The sequence below is a fragment of the Crassostrea angulata genome, chromosome 7 (genome assembly GCF_025612915.1).
Source record: "Crassostrea angulata isolate pt1a10 chromosome 7, ASM2561291v2, whole genome shotgun sequence".
NCBI classification, from domain to species: Eukaryota; Metazoa; Mollusca; class Bivalvia; order Ostreida; family Ostreidae; genus Magallana; species Magallana angulata.
The window spans coordinates 34,229,530-34,249,165 of NC_069117.1; the positions used below are offsets into that span (position 1 = coordinate 34,229,530).

At 33.3% G+C, this 19,636-nt stretch overlaps 1 protein-coding gene across 3 annotated transcripts in view; it reads right to left on the bottom strand.

The window, feature by feature from the left end:
- The window catches only part of LOC128155461 (dynein axonemal heavy chain 8-like), a 160,603-nt gene that overhangs the window by 104,005 nt on the left and 36,962 nt on the right, over positions 1–19,636 (bottom strand). For all 3 annotated transcript variants that reach the window (XR_008239603.1, XM_052817170.1, XM_052817169.1), the window contains exon 18: positions 18,992–19,072. Coding sequence is in view for 2 of the 3 variants with exons in the window: in XM_052817170.1 (XP_052673130.1) it covers positions 18,992–19,072 (81 nt within the window). In the remaining variant the exon portion in view is untranslated. The remainder of the gene's footprint in view (positions 1–18,991; positions 19,073–19,636) is intronic.

The window sequence follows — 19,636 nt, forward strand, 5'->3', positions numbered from 1 at the left end:
TAGATACAATAAAATTGTTATTTTTCTACAGAGTAAATTTACCCCCAAATACAATGCAGTTTTTGTACATGTAAGTCTTAGTAAAATTCGACAATGGAATATCTGCTACTCTGTTCGGGTAAATTTATCCCCAAGATAAAACATCGTCTTTACAAACTTGCAGTCTTAAAATCTATACAGGTATAACTGTTGCAAGTATTTGGGGGTATATTACCCAAAATACTAAATGACATTTTTAGAAAGTCGAACCCTAACAAATAAACAGAAAATGACTGTGTTACAATTCTTTGGGGGTTAATTTCCTCCAACACAAGATGACATCTATACAAAGTCGAAGCCATAAAAATATACAAAACTATACAGAAAAAGCTGTGTTGCTATTCTTTGGGGTAAATTTCCTCCAACGCAAGATGACATCTTTACAGATTCAAAGCCATATAATTAAACATAGTATGACTGCGTGTGTTGCAATATTTGGGGGTAAATTTCCTCCAAAACAAAATGACATCTTTACAAAGTCAAAGACCTAATAAGAAACAAAAAAAGTCGAACCCTAACAAATAAACAGAAAATGACTGTGTTACAATTCTTTGAGGGTAAATTTCCCCCAACACAAGACAACATTTTGACAATCTCGAAGCCTTACCCCCAAAAAATGACTCTGTTACAATTCTTTGGGTGTAAATTTCCCCCCAACAGAAGAAAATATCTGAACAATCTCAAAGCCATACAAATAAACAAAAAATGACGTTGTTGCAATTTTCGGGGGTACATTTCCTCCAACTCAAGATGACATCTATACAAAGTCGAAACCATAAAAATATACAAAACTATTCAGAAAAAGCTGTGTTGCTATTCTTTGGGATAAATTTCCTCCAACACAAGATGACATCTTTACAGAGTCGAAGCCATAAAAATATACAGAGATAAGCTGTGCTGCTATTCTTTAGGGTAAATTTCCTCCAACGCAAGATGACATCTTTACAGAGTCAAAGCCATATAATTAAACATAATATGACTGCGTGTGTTGCAATATTTGGGGGTAAATTTCCTCCAAAACAAAATGACATCTTTACAAAGTCAAAGACCTAATAAGAAACAAAAAATGTCTGTGTTTCAATTCTTTGGGGGTAAATTTCCTCCAAAACAAAATGACATCTTTACAAAGTCAAAGACCTAATAAGAAACAAAAAATGTCTGTGTTTCAATTCTTTGGGGGTAAATTTCCTCCAAACACAAAATGACATCTTTACAAAGTCAAAGCCATAGAAATAAACAAAAAAATTACTCTGCTGCAATTCATTGGGGGGTAAATTTTCCCCCAACACAAGATGCCATCTTTACAGAGTCGAACCCCCCCCCCCCCCCAATAAAAATTCAGAAAATGACTGTGTTGCAATTCTTTTTTTTTTTTTTGTGGGGGGGGGGGGGGGGGTAAAAATCCCTCCAACACAAGACGACGTTTTTACAAATCGAAGTCTTAGAAATAAACAAAAAATAACTGTGTTGCATTGTTGGGGGATTAATTTACCCCCCAACACAAGACGTCATTTTTACAAAGTTAAAACCTTATAAACTATATACAGATCATGATTGTTTTGCAGTTTTATGGGGTAAATTTACCCCAACACAAGACATCGTAATTTTTAACTTTAATGTATACAATACGCATCCATGTACATCTTTTAGAATTTTTGGGTATATTCACTCTCAACTCTCGACACATAGTTTAAACAATACAAGAAATGTATTATTGACTAAATAAAATGATATTCATAACATCAGTTAAACTACATGTACGTTGACGATGTTATGTAACAATTCACAATCAAGATCAAAATATTATTTAGTAAATGAAGATAAAGTTGCAAACAAATGAGACCTGATTAAAAAATATCCACTGGAAAACTAAAACAATTCAATGAAACTATTTTAATAAAGAAATCATTCTAGAATGATAGACATATATGTTTTATTATTAATTGAAGTAGTGATGCTTAATATCATGAACTTGAGTATCATTTTCTGTCCGCTTTCTCAGTGTATTAGGTTTTGGACTTTAGTCTTCAGTTTCTAGAAAAGGAAAGACAAACATGAAATTAATCACCTTAAGTTGCTTTTGACAACTAAGTGGGGTAATGTCATATAATCGTTTCAAATTGTGTAACGTTCATTAGTAGGGAGGCGTATCGGGGCCTACACTTGTTGTTTTTCAACTTATAAATTGTCTTTCTTTTTATTGTATTGTAAACACATAAAGTATTGTGACCTCCTATTTATAAATGCAAATGAATTGAATTGTATCATGTAATTTCTATATAATTTAAATCACCTTATTGAATTTTACCAGTTTTATTGCTACCTGCTTTTTCAACTTTAAAAGACATTAAGATAGAAAATTAGACAAAGAACAATAAAATAAATGCTTTATAGCCATGTTGATATCAATATGCTTTCATTTTTAGGGAACGCATTGCGAAAATATTATCGAAAGAACTTTGCAGGCGCAGGAGTTCTGAAAGTGACGTCACTGAATTCTGAATATAGCTGTAACGACACATGTAGAATGACATTGACACTTTGATATAAATCAGAAACAAAGTGCAGAAATTACTTTATAATGATTGAAATTAGCATAAGTATTTTTAATCGTAGTTAGAGGACTGCTGCATAAACTTTATTTAAGCAGTTCTTTATGATCTTCTATGCATGTTTGGGTTATTCTGCAATAAACACGTGATATGAGTTTTGAGACAGATACCTGTGATTGAACATTAAAACTACATGGGCCTCTTTACTTACACGTATTATATTAACCACCTCATCGATGGGAAACGGTTGTAACAACTTGATTATTCAATCATGGTCATAATTTGGGGGTAGGACTGTTCATGTCTACCACCCCTAACTACGATTACAAATGCAGATATTTGGATGTTTGACATTAAAAGAAATGTCTGAATTTTAGAGTTTAAAGGGGCATAGTCACGATTTTGGTCAAAAATTTTTTTTTTTCGATTTTAACGTTTACAATGCTTCAGCGAGGCATTTGTAATAGGCAACCAAAATTTGAGCGTCATTTGTTGAGTTATAAGCGAGTTACAGAGTTTATAATTCTTCGCTATGTAAACAAAGCGTTTATTTACATTTTGAATGTTGAAGTGAAAATTCCAGTTTTAGACTCAACTGAAAGTGTTAATCGCTAGGAACTGTTTATATATGCTTAAGATGAATAAGCTTAAAAAATGCCCCTCAGCTTAAAAAAGATTTGTTACTGGTATATTTAACCTATGTAAACAAAAAAAGGACACGAGCCTTGTTTACATGACGAAGAATTGTATGCTCTGTATCTTGCTTAAAACTCATCGACTGGCACCCAAATTTAATTTGATAAAGAAGAAATACGTCTTTAAAGCATTGTAAATAATAAAAAGACAGAAAAAATAAAATTTGACCAAAATCGTGACCATGCCCCTTTAAATTCCTTCATTGTGGATTGAATTTCATGGAGCCAATATTTGTAATTTGCTATTTTTTAAAAATAGGTTAATGGTAACATTTCGTGGAATTAATTATATTATAAATAATGAATATAATAATACTATTATTCATAAATGGTTGTGGATTTAAATTCATGGTTGACGAAAATTAGCATTAACGAAATCCATGAAAATTGAGATTACACGAATTCCAATGATTCCACAAATGTCAGTCTACAGCTAGATTCAGAGGTGACGCACCATCAGCACTCCCGCCCCCGCGAAATTTTATTCGATAACATCATTTTTTACCATATGTTTCCAAGAAATGAAAACACATTTCTGTTAATATGCTTAATATTATACACATACATTTACATTGTTCTATGTCAACATTTCTTTCTCGATATATCTAAAACTCATTATTTTTAACTCCTTATTTTGTTAAATCGATATAGCAAGAATACAGATCAATTACAATAAGATGATTTAAATTATGTTAGCTCATCTCAATACAATGGAAAATATTTGCATAATTAAAACGACATAATAGTTTATATGTTGATAAGACGATAAAAAGTATGACAATGTACATAAGTTATAACACAACAAGTGTAGGCCCCGATACGCTTCCGTACATAAGCTGCAATGACATACATGTACATGTAAAATATTCCCGTCAAATGACAAATGACCTCTTTTTTTGCGGGGTGGGGGGGGGGGGGGGTCACTGTAAATATAAATCGTGTACTGCCTATAAGAATATCGTTATTTCAAAATATATGTATAAAGGTTTGAATTTCCAATACTCCTGTCAATAGAAACTGCAATTCTAATAAATCATGCGCGACCCGCCATGACTGCTTTAAACTTGCTCGTGTATTTTTATATTGATTTATGAAGGGTTAATTTGAGTATGAACATCATCCCGATAGGTGCATCATATCTAAAGAATTTTAACTTAGCTTTCAAATCCCTCAATAAAAAAAATGCACCAGTATGAATCCAAATACATCCTATTCTTTAGTTTTCCTAAAAACGTACACATTCTCATATATATCATCTGGTGATGCACGAACCGCGAGGGTTTAATATTAGTTATCGGACAGCGTACATCTGTAATAATTTTGTTACCGATGACAGATATTACAACAATTAATAAACTCATATGTGTTTCTGAGTGTGTGTACTACATGTATAAGATTCCCCGATTTTTCAATACTAAAAAAAAAGTATGTTGTATACGTTGAAAAAGTATACAATCTAGGGATTTACTTACAGAGGCCTTCGATTAAAGTTATGTGTTTGACAATTTTTTTTTCTATTGTTTTGTTTTATCTATTTCATCTACGGTTTTTAGAAAAATCAACATGTAGGTTGGATTTCAATAAAGTTCAAATGACTTATCTTTGTTATCGCCTTATTTGCCCGTACGGCATGATTGACACAATATACCAAAACGTCCTCGTTATCCACTACATAGGCCTAAATGATCAACGAGGTGTTCCGAAAACATGCATAGATATAGGATAAGTCTTGAGAAACAATAAAATCCGCGAAAACATTTCTCAAGTTCGAATTTCTTCTATAATCAAAATGAGCTTGTGCCATTAGCACGTTCACAGGACGCACAGTTCTTAACCGTGGTATGTTCATGAGTTTGAGAAGACGGGGCTATAATTTTGTCATTTTCGCAAGCAAATTTTAGCACCTATTTAATTTTTGTAGAATCCTGTCTGAAGAATGAGTAGAACAATTAGTCTTTTTCATATTTTGATTAAATTTTAGGTACAGTGCATCTCTTGCGCGGATCTGGAAGCCCCACCCCCTCCACCCGTTCCGGGACCAGCACTGAAAAAAGAATTTAACTTTTTAACATGACCCCCCCCCCCCCACCCGTCATTTACCTTCACAAAGAATTGGTTATTTATAAGTGCGTTATTTATGGTAGAGTAATACAAATATTTAAGATTATACTCCTTAATTAAGCGTTTTCGATATCCTCCTCTATATTCACCATTTTAGAGTACGTGAAGAGTATACAATGTCTTTTCGATTATGAGTTCATTGAAGAACAACGCACAAAATGAACTATTTATCATATACTTACCATTTATGTGTACAAACATGCCATGATCTTGTTATAAAGATTATCCCATGCGAATCGGCTGACCGCATTTTGAGGCATTAAGATATACTAGTACCACATTTGTGCAGCTAGGGTTTCCTAAAGTTGAACCAAAGAAAGTCTGAGCGTATACCCCGAATATTCCAGCAAAGTTCGTCATTCTTAAATAAAAATAAATATTTTATCAAATACGTAATGGTATTATGTAAAATGGCATAAGTATGACTGTTGTTGATTAGTATCATGGTAGACTTACTTGTACTATTCTGGATATGGCGCAATTGTATATTGATAAAAAGATGAATCGACATTACAGAAGATGCTCTTGATCATGGGGGACCGATATCAATTCCGCCAGAAATAAAGCTGACAAAACAATGCAAAAGGAGTCTTCATAAATTTGCCGTCGCGTTTTATCTCTTTGTCTCATTGTCGGGGATTTCAAAGTGACGAGTAGGAATTAAACACAATTTATGGCCAGCAATGTCGGTGCTGGCACTGACCGCTATGTTCAGAGATCCCTTGGGTGTCATAGCAATTTATCGGTCAGATGAATGCCTGTCTGTGGTTTTTCCGTTAATCGTGTTTTCAAACGTGCTGTTCAATTTGAAAAGAAGAATTCCACAGATGAAAGCCGCGCTCGATCAGCAAGTAACACCTGAAGTATCGGACTTTGCACATAGAATCGAAGTTCAAACACGCTTATAGTCTGATGATATGACTAATTTGTTATAAACATATATCTCTATCTCAATAAGCCAGAACATGATGGATACGTGAAACATAGCAGTTATTATACAATCTCGATTATTAATTTAATAAATGTTTATAATACATGTACGAAAAAACATGTTTATTAATGTCTGACACAATTGTCAATAGCATTCCCTAAACTTGTACTTGAGCAGTAAATGAATTAAACAGAAATATGTGAAACAGGAAGACGGTTGCAAATATACGGGTTTTTTCATTCATCCAACACAGTTGTTCTTAGATATCGTTTGATATGTCCTAGGTGTATTTTAAAATTTGACATAGCAATCACAGTGATAGCTGCATGTTTTAATAAACTTCTAAAATATGAAGTTCATTTTGATATTATTGCAAAATAGAAAAAAGTAGGTTGCAACGTTGACAATTATAATTATTAGTTATTATTTAAATCAGTTGTAACCGGTAGATAATATCGATTTACAGATATGATTTAATCGTAACTTGTCTGTTCTAGCCTAAATAAAAACAGTCTCCAGCAGTAACAACATAGAACGTGCGTCTATGCTTAATAGAAAAGGTCACATAAGAAACAAGAAATAACTCAGACTAAATGCGAGAAGCTATATTATAATAATGTAATGTTTTGCTATTTTTTGTCTCGTTGAAGCTTTATTTCGATTCGAAGTAGTTTAAAATTTTGATATTCTATCGATTGTTTGTTAAATAAAGGTCTCAATAGTTAGATATGACAAAAAGTGGTAAAAGTGTATCTGCTTAAAAGATGGAACAAGCAATCGTCGTCCCACTGAACTTGATGTGACTTGTTGAATGTGTGCGCTACATCATCCGCCACTAGAACAGATGCATCCTATTCGGATAAATTTTGAAAAAGGTTTACCTTTTTACTATGGTTTACATGTAAACCCTGTTAACGGTATTATGTCACATAGCTTTCGATTCTCAGAAACATTAACCCCCCCAACCCCCCAACCCCCCCCCCCCCCCAAAAAAAAAAGGTGGCTCAACATATTCGATAAGACGTGGTCAAAACACGGATACTGTCACAGGCATGAAGTGTTATGTAAATATTTAGACGCATATACACAGGGGATAACTGATTTTTAATATACCTCTCTGAATTTTGTGTGTGTGTGAGAGAGAGAGAGAGAGAGAGAGAGAGAGAGAGAGAGAGAGAGAGAGAGAGAGAGAGAGAGAGAGAGAGAGAAGTTTACAGATCTGTATCATGTTGGAGATTTTCCTTGGGAACTTTAAAATTTTCTGGCACACTTGCATTTCAAAAGTAAATAATGTTTTAAAGTATATCATTCATAGTACTACTCTTTTACCTCAATAGTTAATATAGTCTCGGGATATTCAAGAAAATTGACAGTATTGCCAGAATTTCATTCATACCGAGGAAAAAAAAATTGCTGTCACATTCCAGTAGAATATGGGATGCATATATCTCTAGAAAAACTTTTTGGTGATGTCCAAAATCATATTCATAGTTCTATTCACAAAGTTTGTGTTTCTTTCGGACTAATTACCGAGTTTATTTCCAATGTATGATATGGCACCGGAACGTTCAGTATTCTCTTATTCTCAAATTTCAAATTTCTTACAACCATATATTTATCTTAGATTTATTAGTTTTATGAAAACGCTATCATGCGATCTTATGACATATTTTGTTTCAGGCTGATAAATGTATATTCATTGTCGTAATTCTCTGTACACACTGCACATGCAGGCCAAAATTACACAAAATCAACAACACTTTCTATCAGGGTATATGTTTCTCATATTGTTCCCCTGACATATCTTGATTTATGCATAGTAACTACATTTTGTCATATTGCAAGCGTTTATTCATAATTCTACTACAGTTATTGCCGAGATCAAAGAGATGCCGCGGACATTATTCTCCAATATACCATGAACATCATCAGTAAATTATCAGATCAGAAATACCTATTTGTCTCGCACTGATCATGAAAGTACAAATTCAAACCGTAATTTTTTTTTAAAACCATGTCAATTTCACGTGTTAGTTCTAGTCAAAAGGATGTGTATTGCCTCAAATGTTTATTTTTAAGAGATCAATGCGGCTGTTCCTAGGACCTCCGTAACGCATTTTCACTGCATGTTTTTACATAAAATATATCACGTGTAGTAGTAATAATCGTATTAAATTGCCCTTAAAATATTAGGAACATGATTCAAAGATATTTTAAAAATAAGTGAAGAGTATTAAAAATCCAAAGAAAACGTCTGTCGTCTGCATGTGATTCCTTTGATCAATACACATGTAAACATTACTAACAAAACCGTTGGGGTTACACGGAACAGCCGTCAAAATGACCTAGATCGTCTCTCTATAGAAGAAACGATCTGTAGAAATACTGGGCTGTTAGTAGAATAGAAATAAAGTTCTTGTTATCGTGAATGTTGCAGGATAACCTCCTCGGTCTCGAAATGTTGTTTGAAATAGAAAAGCCTCGGCTAACGCCTCGGCTTTTATATTTCAAAACAACATTTCTCGACCTCGGAGGTTATTCTGCAACATTCACGAAAACTCGTACTTTATTTCTTAAACATGTTAAAAGGATAATCTGCACATAAATGTTATTGCACCATCAAAAATAACAGCCAGTCTCGCATTAGCTTTAATACTGACAGTGTGTCACCTATCTAGATTTGATTCGTTAACATAGCTCGAGTATTCGTACTGTGTAACGATTGCTCTTTTACACATTCGTGAAATATAATTTTTTTAGTTTTTGGTGTATATGTGAATAAACGTTGATGCATTAAGTTTTAAAAACATTTGAAAACAGATTTGTGTGAAGTCAATGTTATTTGATGTGCCCATCAGACTTTGAAGTCTTCAATTGTCATTTATAAGAAGAGCCAGGATGAAAAACCATTATCTGCATTGCAAATAAATTACGGCGGAGATGCAATATATTATTAGTCTCCTACCGGTTTCACCGGTTAACATCTTTTTCAAAACTATTATAATAGTTTTGAAAAAGATGTATGCTTCGAAGTTCGAAGCTTTCATAGAATAATTACAAACCGGTAGGGGACGTGTATTGCCTCTGCAATGCTCTCAGAATGCTGGTTTATTATATTACATTATTTAGGGGGGGGGCATCTGTAGTGGAACAGATGATGGACAAAATGGAGAGAGACAGACAGGCCGAAGCCAGACGGACCGACATTTAATTGCAGCTGCTATGAAATCATATCTCAGTTGACGCTAAGCAAATAAACATGTACATGTATCGTAAATTGCACCTGTAACGCTGGCTATTAAAATTGGTAGAAATACTCGTACAAAATTATGTTGCTTGTGCAAAGTTTACAAACGAGGATTGCCTCTAATGACATTATATTATTTGGAGCATTAAGATTCATAATAAATCTCTGTTACAGTTATTCAAACTGATTATGATATTTCAATCAGTGTACTACATATATATATATAATATTGTATTCCATCGTTCTAAATCTGATTTCTGCATGAGCTCTCTTCGTCGCAGTAATGTCCAATCATATTGTGACTTACTGATATTCATTTGTTTTCTCTAATTCGCTGTTGATACACGTCACGCTGATACAGTGTTGCGCTACAATAACGCACGACTTCAAAAGTAGAACTTATTCTGAGTTCATCGTAGATTGAGTCGTATCTACTACTTTACCTCAATGCAGAAAATCGCCAAAAGCTGCGAGTTTCTGAGCAATCGTTGCTACAGTATGGCTTTAACTTGCATTGCACTTCTTCACATATATGTATTCGCAATACATCTTCTACATTCGCATCCGCACAATCTGATTAAAATCCGTTTTAATCAAATTGACATCGCAAGACTTCGTAGTACTAGAGTTTACATATATTACACCGAGTATCCTACAAGTTGCTAAGAGTGTTCATTGGGTATCTGTAATACATAGAGATGAAGCGAGATTTGATTCGATTACGATGGTGTGACCGAGTAATTGATAAAAACAAGGTTTTTTGTTAGTGGAAAAAACGAATCGGATGGCAAGTGATTTGCTGCGTTTTTTTTCTATTGAATTTAATGTACAACTGGTAGTCATTGCAAATCTTCTAATATCATACACACACATAGTATTTTTACTTCCCTGTGTTCTGAAATGTATTCTTTATTAATTATCTTTTTTCAGTAATTGAATTAAATATTACAGTTACATTTATTTCATGATGGTGATAATTATATTATTCAACAATAAAGATTATAACAATAGGACCCCCCCCTCCAAGAAAAAATTGTATTTCCCAAAGGGCATCGATGGAAAGAAATGAGATTTCTCAAGGAGAATTGTTCTTTTTTAAACTTTGGAATGGAATGTCCAGAGGTTTTCAAAGCGGTGAAACATGTTACTAGTATTTATTCCGCGGGATATACGACCTTCTGCTGGTCACCCGTCAGATGACTTTCTAAGTTATCCAGATGACGCATTATATAGAAATATCACACGGGGGTATAATGATAATGCTTGTTTCATGACTGTCAAAACAAAACAACAATAACACACATTATTCTGATCTGCCTGCTCGTTATGAGAACAAAAGAGTACCACGCGGCAGTTAAATTATTAGAGCACTATAAGTCAAAATCCCCTGAGTAACATTTTTTGGGGGAAAATGATTATGATTACAGTTTGAGGAGGGCGAGTTGTTATTCATGGATAACACAGGACACCTTAATCCACAAATCAAATCTGCAAATTATTTGCATCCCTTTAAACGTCTTTAAATTTATATTAATATCTTTTTTTCGATTATTTTATAAATATTATACCGATCACATTTTTAATCTGGTGTCGTTAAATTTGCTATTTCCGGTCAGTAATTATAAGTACAAATTTGCAATTACCACTAAATCAACTGTCATACTACATGTATTAATATAATCGTTGCCCTGTTTGATAATGTGTACTTTTCGTACAAAAATTCAATTAGTTAAAGAGAGAGAGAGAGAGAGAGAGAGAGAGATTTAAAACACTTGCAATATTACCGCATACTCCTAGTTGTAAACGCGCACGCATCATTAATTATTTGTACATGTAAGAGAGAGAGAGAGAGAGAGAGAGAGAGAGAGAGAGAGAGAGAGACATTTAAAACACTTCCAATATTACCGCATACTCCTAGTTGTAAACGCGCATCATTAACTATTTGTACATGTAAGAGAGAGAGAGAGAGAGAGAGAGAGAGAGAGAGAGAGAGAGAGAGAGAGAGAGAGAGAGCCTTTATATATAGTAATGTTCAACACTGGCCATATTACTGCATGCTCGTAGTTCTCAACGCGCATAAAGTATTTGTACATGGGAGAGTAAGAATCTCTAACATGCTCGGAAAAGGGGGTAGGGGACTCCATATTAGAAACCCCCTTTTAAATATGTAGATTTTGGAAAAAATGTTTTCAGCGAGAATATAGTGCTTGTGTGTAAGGGGGGGGGGTCCAGCCCCTCCCCCCCCCCTTCCGGCTGATGCTGATATGTGCCTATGATGTGCATGTTTTAGTCTGTACATGTAAATGAAAGAATAATATAAATGTGTACATGTAGTCTTTGTTAATGATTCAGATTGAAAGAACAAGTCGAAAACTTTAGTTGCTAGTATTAAGCAGTGTTTTTGAATTTTTCTTTCAATAGATTGTCTCTTACATTGCAGTGCACAAAATTTAAACGTCTTTCTTAGACTGAAATTGACACATACACAATGCTGCAGTAGGTAGTTATTTCGTCTGTAAAATTCAGTTTGGTTTCCTGTATTGTGATATACACAAGGCTTGTTCTTTAGTTACTTGTCAAACCAAAGGAGGGTATCTTAAAACCATTGATCTATAATTTTTTGTTTTTTTTCAATTGGTATACCTCTGTCAATTAAAAGAACTCTCGAATTGACATTCCACATCTTAATTTCAAAACAGAGATACTAATATAAAAAAATATCCAATACAGAGTCACCTAATCGCTAATCTACTTTTTGAAGCTAGATAATCGTAATCTAACAAAACTTTGTAGCGAATTTACTTCGTAAAATTTGTGTTTTTATTGCATGTAACTAAATGCATGAATTTTTTTTATCCACATGTCACGTTGTGAAATTCAATCTTTTGGAGTATTTTCAATTATTTTGTAAATTAATTTTTCGGACTTTGTGTTAATTGCTACTAAAACTTTTCATCTATTTCGACAACTGTTTTAAAGACGTTATAAATTCAGCGCAGCATTAATCCCACCTGAGGCACACTCAGTGATGGACAGCTAATCTTTTAATTGACTTCTGTTTATGTTTATCGAAACTTCTTTCATCTTATTATCCTTTTATGTACATGCTGCTAAAATGTCACGAATCACTCAATAGCTGTTCTTTAATTGATTTTCTTACTTCTGTACATATTATGTTAATCCTTCAAAGTGTTATTACATTGTTCATTTGATTATAATAATTCTGAATTGTAAATTAAAGGCAGTTAGAACCAGACCCTCAGTGCTGATGCATACCAAACTCACATAAAAGTATATTTCACGTAAAGTCTATATAAAAGTCTGAAAACTAAAGCGTGTTGGCTTGTTGGAGGTTTCATGAGGCTGGTTCCAACAACAAGAGAATAAGCTCAAGGTTGGCCCAGAATTAGTCATGTACGGGAAAGAGCGCCCCGTAATAAACATCTTATTTCAAAATTGTAAAATACTTCAAACATTGCTTCGGGTACCTGTCTCACTACATGTAACAACATGTTGTGTTAAAATTGTTGATATTGTTTGTTACTTTCTACAATAAATTTTTACTTATTGATTTATATAACGAACGTTTTCAGTTGAAGCAATTCGTGACAATTTCAGAACTCTAATATATTTTCAATATTGCCTCGGGCACCTGCTCATGGCATGCATTAAACTCATGTGTGTATATCTTGTATATTCTGTGTTAGTTCCAGTGTTTGTCTGATCGTTAGCAAAATTAATATAATTGTCTTTTATCTACCTACTCATATATAGCAAGATATCTGTGCGTAGAACGTAAATCGCCACGACTTCTCCTGTTATAAATATAGATCTTTCTTTCAAGATTTGAAAAAAAAAACTGTGTCTCAGATTTATCGCAAGTTGGCCTGGCGAAAATTTCGACTTTAAAATTTTGTAATTGTAATTTGTAAGAAATTGTAGTGTAAATCGGGACAATGTGACAGGGCCTAAGAATGGTTTTCGTAAAGGCAACAATTTATTCAAAGCATCGTAGGAGTCTTTGCAAAAATACACGTTTATAATTCTTTAAATGCGTGATTAGCGACCAATGAAGAAAGACAGATTTAGAATGTTATAATGTATATACATCTTAAAGAAGTTATACATTGTATTTGCCTTTAAGATTTCGAGTTAATGTGATTATACCTGACATGCGGTAAACGGCGCATCTTAATTATGCGCTTACAAGTTTAAAAAATGTCATGATATTTTAATTTCTTTCAAGTCACAAAGTTCTAATAGGTCAAAACCCATGGTCAGTCATGGTGTGTAACAGTAAATTTCAGTTTCATTCAAAACTTTTTACCCTCTGCATGCTTCTTTTTATAGGTATGTCTCTTTTGAATATAATTTAAGATGAAACACCTTTGACGAATACAAATGCATCCATTCCAAATATATAATATCCACATGTACACAATGACATGCAGTTAAACACCCAAAAGTATACAGTTAATTGGGGTTTTCACAACTTGGTTGCAAAACATGTAACATAACAGCCATGTTTGGTATCAGATACCAGATTTAGTTGCAAAATATGTTTATAATATGGTTTATATGATAGGTTGTTGGTACATGTATCATAGAAAGATTATGTAGCTCGAAAAACAAACTGTATCACAAAATATTTCTATCTTTAGAATAGATATTGATAGAGGTTGTCACAACCACTTTCAGTACCTAATTTACATACTAGTATAGCAAAAAACATGTAGGACCCCCCTCCCGAAAAAAAAAATGATATTCTCAACGAATTAGCTCCTATTATTTTTCTACAGGGAGTATATAGGAGGCCGGTTACATTAATCAAATCACAAATTAGCTATTACTGTACATTATATATCGTCTTTAAATTTTGAATAAAGTTGATATATATTGCTGATGATGATTGTAGGGTCATTTCATATCCTGATGTTTTATACATTGCATAGCGATACATCAGAAGTGCGAAGACAATGACCGTGAATGAATCCCAAAATCAGTGTACGTCGTTGCAAGTTTTAGGAAAAGTTAATCTGTATTTTATCAATGCCGTGAAGCATATAATTCAGACCCACCGCTGTGGGAATTATCTCTCATGAGAATGGTGATAAAATGCGATCTGCAAGCTTACAGAAAAGTCGGCCAAATTGTTTTGGAGGAAGTATACAGTGAAGTGGAACAGCGATAAAGGTATCTATTTAAAACTTTATGTTGTACTTTCAGAATACCTCGCATAATAGAAAACATTTAAAACTTGAAATAAGGGAATCCACCCCATTCATACATGTATATCTTTATTTTATATTAAACTGTCATTATGCAATGTACATGAACTCGAGGGCTTGATTTTGTTTCAACAAAAACATGGCCCATTATTCCAAGTTTGAGAATTCAAATCCGTGTTTTTATTAATAAATTATTATAAATTGAATTTATTTAAAATATACTTATAATTTTTGAGATATACCAGTCCTTGTTAATCTAAACAGTGACATTCAAAAACTACTTTTAAATTTATATATGCACCGTGGTTATCCCACCAAAAGCACCCCATCACCTCGGATAAGAATTTTTAGGATAAGCGAAAATGGGTTTTAAATTAATTCTAGACACCCACTTGCACACATTCAACGTGAAAGTTGTAGATGTATTGATAAGCACCGTGGGGAGGGGGAGCGGGGGGGGGGGTGCGTAGTATTCCTTTTACTTTCAGTTTCATTTTTTATATGTTAATTTTTTTTTTAAAATGTCTGCTGGGTGCCCACCCCCCTCCCCCACAGTGCCTTATTGAAACAAAAACACCGATGTAGCCTGATATTTGTGTACAAACAGCGTAACTGAATATTATCTAAAATACTTCTCACCCTTGTTCCCGCTTTAAGGTTATTACTATACATGTACATGTATGTGCGCACTTGTTAAAACAGCGGATGTTAAATTCGGAGGAACTTTTAATTGAAACTCGAACTAGAACAAAACCGTTGTCAGTTTGATTAAAAGCTTGCAGGTAAATTATTTTAAAGCGCTCGTTAGAAAATATAATAAATCTTACATCATAACAAATAAATATTTCTAAGCGTTGTTTACGCTTTCGGAATAACGCTTTATAAGATCTAAACGGCTGCAAAAATGTAACCGCTCCCCCACTTATTTTGTAAATGACGAACGGTATCTATTTATATATGTCTACCCTCTGTACTATTGATTTTATAGCATAGAGGGTAAAGATACATAAATAGATATCACTCTTCATTTACAAAATTAGCTGGGGAGCGCCTATGCAGCCGTTTAGTTTTCAAAGCTGTAAAAATACTTCGATATGGCAGCTATTTTCTTCAGCTTTCAATAAACAAAGAATGAAGGATATTATTCTAGAAAAAAACCTGTTAATATATTTATTATTTGAGATATGAGGAAAAAGCTGGAGATAGTGTGTATACCCTTATATAATAAACGAAAAAAAGACAAGTCCACCTTGATATGAATAATTTTGAATAATTTTAAAGTAAGATAATAAACAACCGGCCGCGGAAATTCAAATCATCATACATTTGAATACAATTTGATACATCGATCCAACATACACAACGCACATTAATTTGTTGCAGTTTCAAATAAATAATTATGCTTAGAATTTCGAATAGTTTTAATCAAATGATTCTTTGTATGTTTGTCAACTTGTATAGAGCCCCATCCAACCCCCCCCCCCCCCCCCCCCCCCATCCCCATATCGATTTGCCACAAATCTTTGAAAATAAGTGTTTTCAACAGAAAAAAGTTAATAAGCAATAAAAAAAAATCAAGTCATGTGAAATTATTAAATCTTATATTCTGATTGTGTTCTATAAAAGTAACTAAATCTAAAACAAAATATACAATATTTCTTTTCCTCAGATACAAATACAAACTATCCACTATTATAGTCAATTTTTATCTTAATTATTCATCAGGTACATGTAGCTGAATAAACAATGGATTGGTTTGAAGTGGGGAACACATGTTACTTCGGATAAAATGAGACCCAACCTTTGTGTATCAGGACCAGTTATAAAGACTATATGTTGAACACCTACATGTATATCAGACATGGAATATTCATGAGATACTGACTGGATGTGTTGGAAGGATTTATTGGCAACAACTTTCGTGAAAACATATCAGCGCGTCAGGGTGGATATTTTTCGAGGAATTTGAATAGGAAGACAATATAAGTTTATATAGGCATCAAACGTTACTCTCGAGAGATCTTATTCTATACGCTATATATTTTCCCAAGTGTCGCAAAAAAGTACGATTGTGAAAGCTTGGCGTGTAGGTCTTTAAATCCTCACAGGAACCAATGTACCCGAAATGCCAGAAATTACATAAAGGCTTCCTAGCTAAATTTTGATTAATAATGCGATCATCCCTCCAAATTATCGTTAAACAGAATATGTAGCTTTTTAGCGATTAAAGAAAATAAATAAATACTACACTTATTCAAAGTATAGTTAAAGCATTCCAAAACAGTCTTTGATAAGACGACCAGTGTAAATAAGTTGACTGTCCGCATTGTCATGAGACTGCATGAAAGAATTGCAGCAAAGTCATTTTTTGTTTATTTCTAATGCTTCGACTTTGTAAAGATGTCGTCTTGTGTTGGGAGAAATTTACCCCCAAAGAATTGCAACACACACATTTTTTTGTTTATTATTGTCCTAAAATTTGTAAAGATGTCGTCTTATATTGGGGGAAATTTACCCCCAAAGCAATTACAACACAATCATTCTCTGTTTTTATCGCTTCGACTTTCTAAAGATGTCGTCTTGTGTTGGAGGAAATTTACTCCAAAGAATTGTAAGACAGAAACTTTTTTACGGCTTTGAGTTTGTACAGAAGCGTCTTGTGTTGGAGGAAATTTACTCCAAAGAATTATAACACGGACATTTTTTTAAGGCTCTGACTTTGTAAAGATGCGGTCTTGTGTTGGAGGAAATTTACTCCAAAGAATTGTAAGGCTTTAACTTTGTAAAGATGCGGTCTTGTGTTGGAGGAAATTTACTCCAAAGAATTGTAACACAAAAACTTTTTTAAGGCTTTGACTTTGTAAAGATGCGGTCTTGTGTTGGAGGAAATTTACTCCAAAGAATTTTAACACAGAATTTTTTTTAAGGCTTTGATTTTGTAAAGATGCGTCTTGTGCTGCAGGAAATTTACTCCAAAGAATTGTAACACGGACATTTTTTTAAGGCTCTGACTTTGTAAAGATGCGGTCTTGTGTTGGAGGAAATTTACTCCAAAGAATTGAAACACAGTCTTTTTTAGGATTTTAATTTACGGCTTTGACTTTGTAAAGATGCGTCTTGTGTTGGAGGAAATTTACTCCAAAGAATTGTAACACAGAACTTTTTTTGTAAGGCATTGTCTTTGTAAAGATGCGTCTTGTGTTGGAGGATATTTACTCCAAGGAATTGTAACACAGTCATTTTTTTGTTTATCATTAAGTCTTCAAATTTGTAAGGTTGATGTCTTGTGTTGGAGGAAATTTACCCCAATGAATTTCAACACAGTTATTTTCTGTTTATTTGTAAACTTAAGGCTTTGAGATCGTATAGATGTCGTGTTGTGGGAAATTTACCCCAAAGATATTGCAACACAGTCACTTTCTGTATATCTATATCGCGTCGACTTTGTATTGATGTCGTCTTGTTCTGGGGGAAATTTACCCCCAAAGAATTGCAACAGATATGCATACCTGTATAGATTTTAAGGTTGAAAATTTGTAAAGACGATGTTTTATCTTGGGGGTAAATTTGCCCGAACAGTGTAACATATAATCCATTGTCGAACTTTACTCAGATTAATCGCTTGCATAAACTGCATTGTATTTGGGGGTAAATTTACTTTGTAAAAAACGATTAGATTTTTTTCTTGAAAATAACAATTTATTGTAAATAGAATTTAAATATATTCTGTATAATTTTTAGGATATGTCAAAGCTTCACTTTCACCAGTAACTGTTTTTGCATTTGTCTTTGACTGTTTATTCTCCTAATATCCCCCTTAAAAATTCTTAATTTCATATTATTTATACAGAGAAGCTTGGTTAGTTTTTGGGGGTAAATTTCTATTCTGAAGAGTTTCTTGATTTCTTGTTACGTGTTATGATGTGTTATGCGGAAAATAAAGCTTAAACTGTCTTGATTTGCTTATATTTGTGCTTTTATGAGGTAAAACGTTCAAAACAGACAAAAAGATTTTCTGTTTTTATTTTGGAACGCGTTCTATATAGTTACTAGCTGAAAAGATTTTTTACCCACAATACAGAGTAATGAGCCAAAAGATTAATTCCCCATAATACAGTGAGGTATATCTTATATATATATATAAACTAACACATGAAATTCATTACTTCTATACTTACTCTTTTAAGAGATGGTCCAAGAAGAGCAAGAAATATAGGTGGGATTCCCATTCGTAAATCTTTATCTTCATCCAACAAAAGCTGGAAAGTAGATGCATTCTCAAACAGTATTTACTAATCAAAAACATACATCAATTTCAAATAATGTAACTTAATAAGCAAGGTTATGTTGATTGCCCTGACACTGTAAAGAAAATTGTTTCTTACATGAAGCTATGATCTCCCTCTCTTATTGATTACATTCCCAGTCTTTGATATTAGATTTACTCCAAGTTTATATATACATCAAATATTTGGACAGTTCAGTAGTCATGGTTCATTAAAATTATTTTTATGTACAAACTCTGACGGCATCTTTTCAATAGTAATTACTATTTATATTAAGATATCTTGAGAAATTTATCTAACAAAAGTCTTTGTAAGGTAATCATGCACTTAAAATAATCTCTAAATCTTGACAAATAAGACCTTGAGCTTGAATTTTTATTTTTTATTTTGTTACTTACTATATACAGGGTTGTTTTTGACCCTGTAATATTTGCCCTTCTACACTTGCAAACAGATTCGCCCCATCTTAAATTCACCCAGAAACAGTTGTGATTAAGGTGGAAGGCTACATCGTCAAAACATGTCTGACTTCCGTTC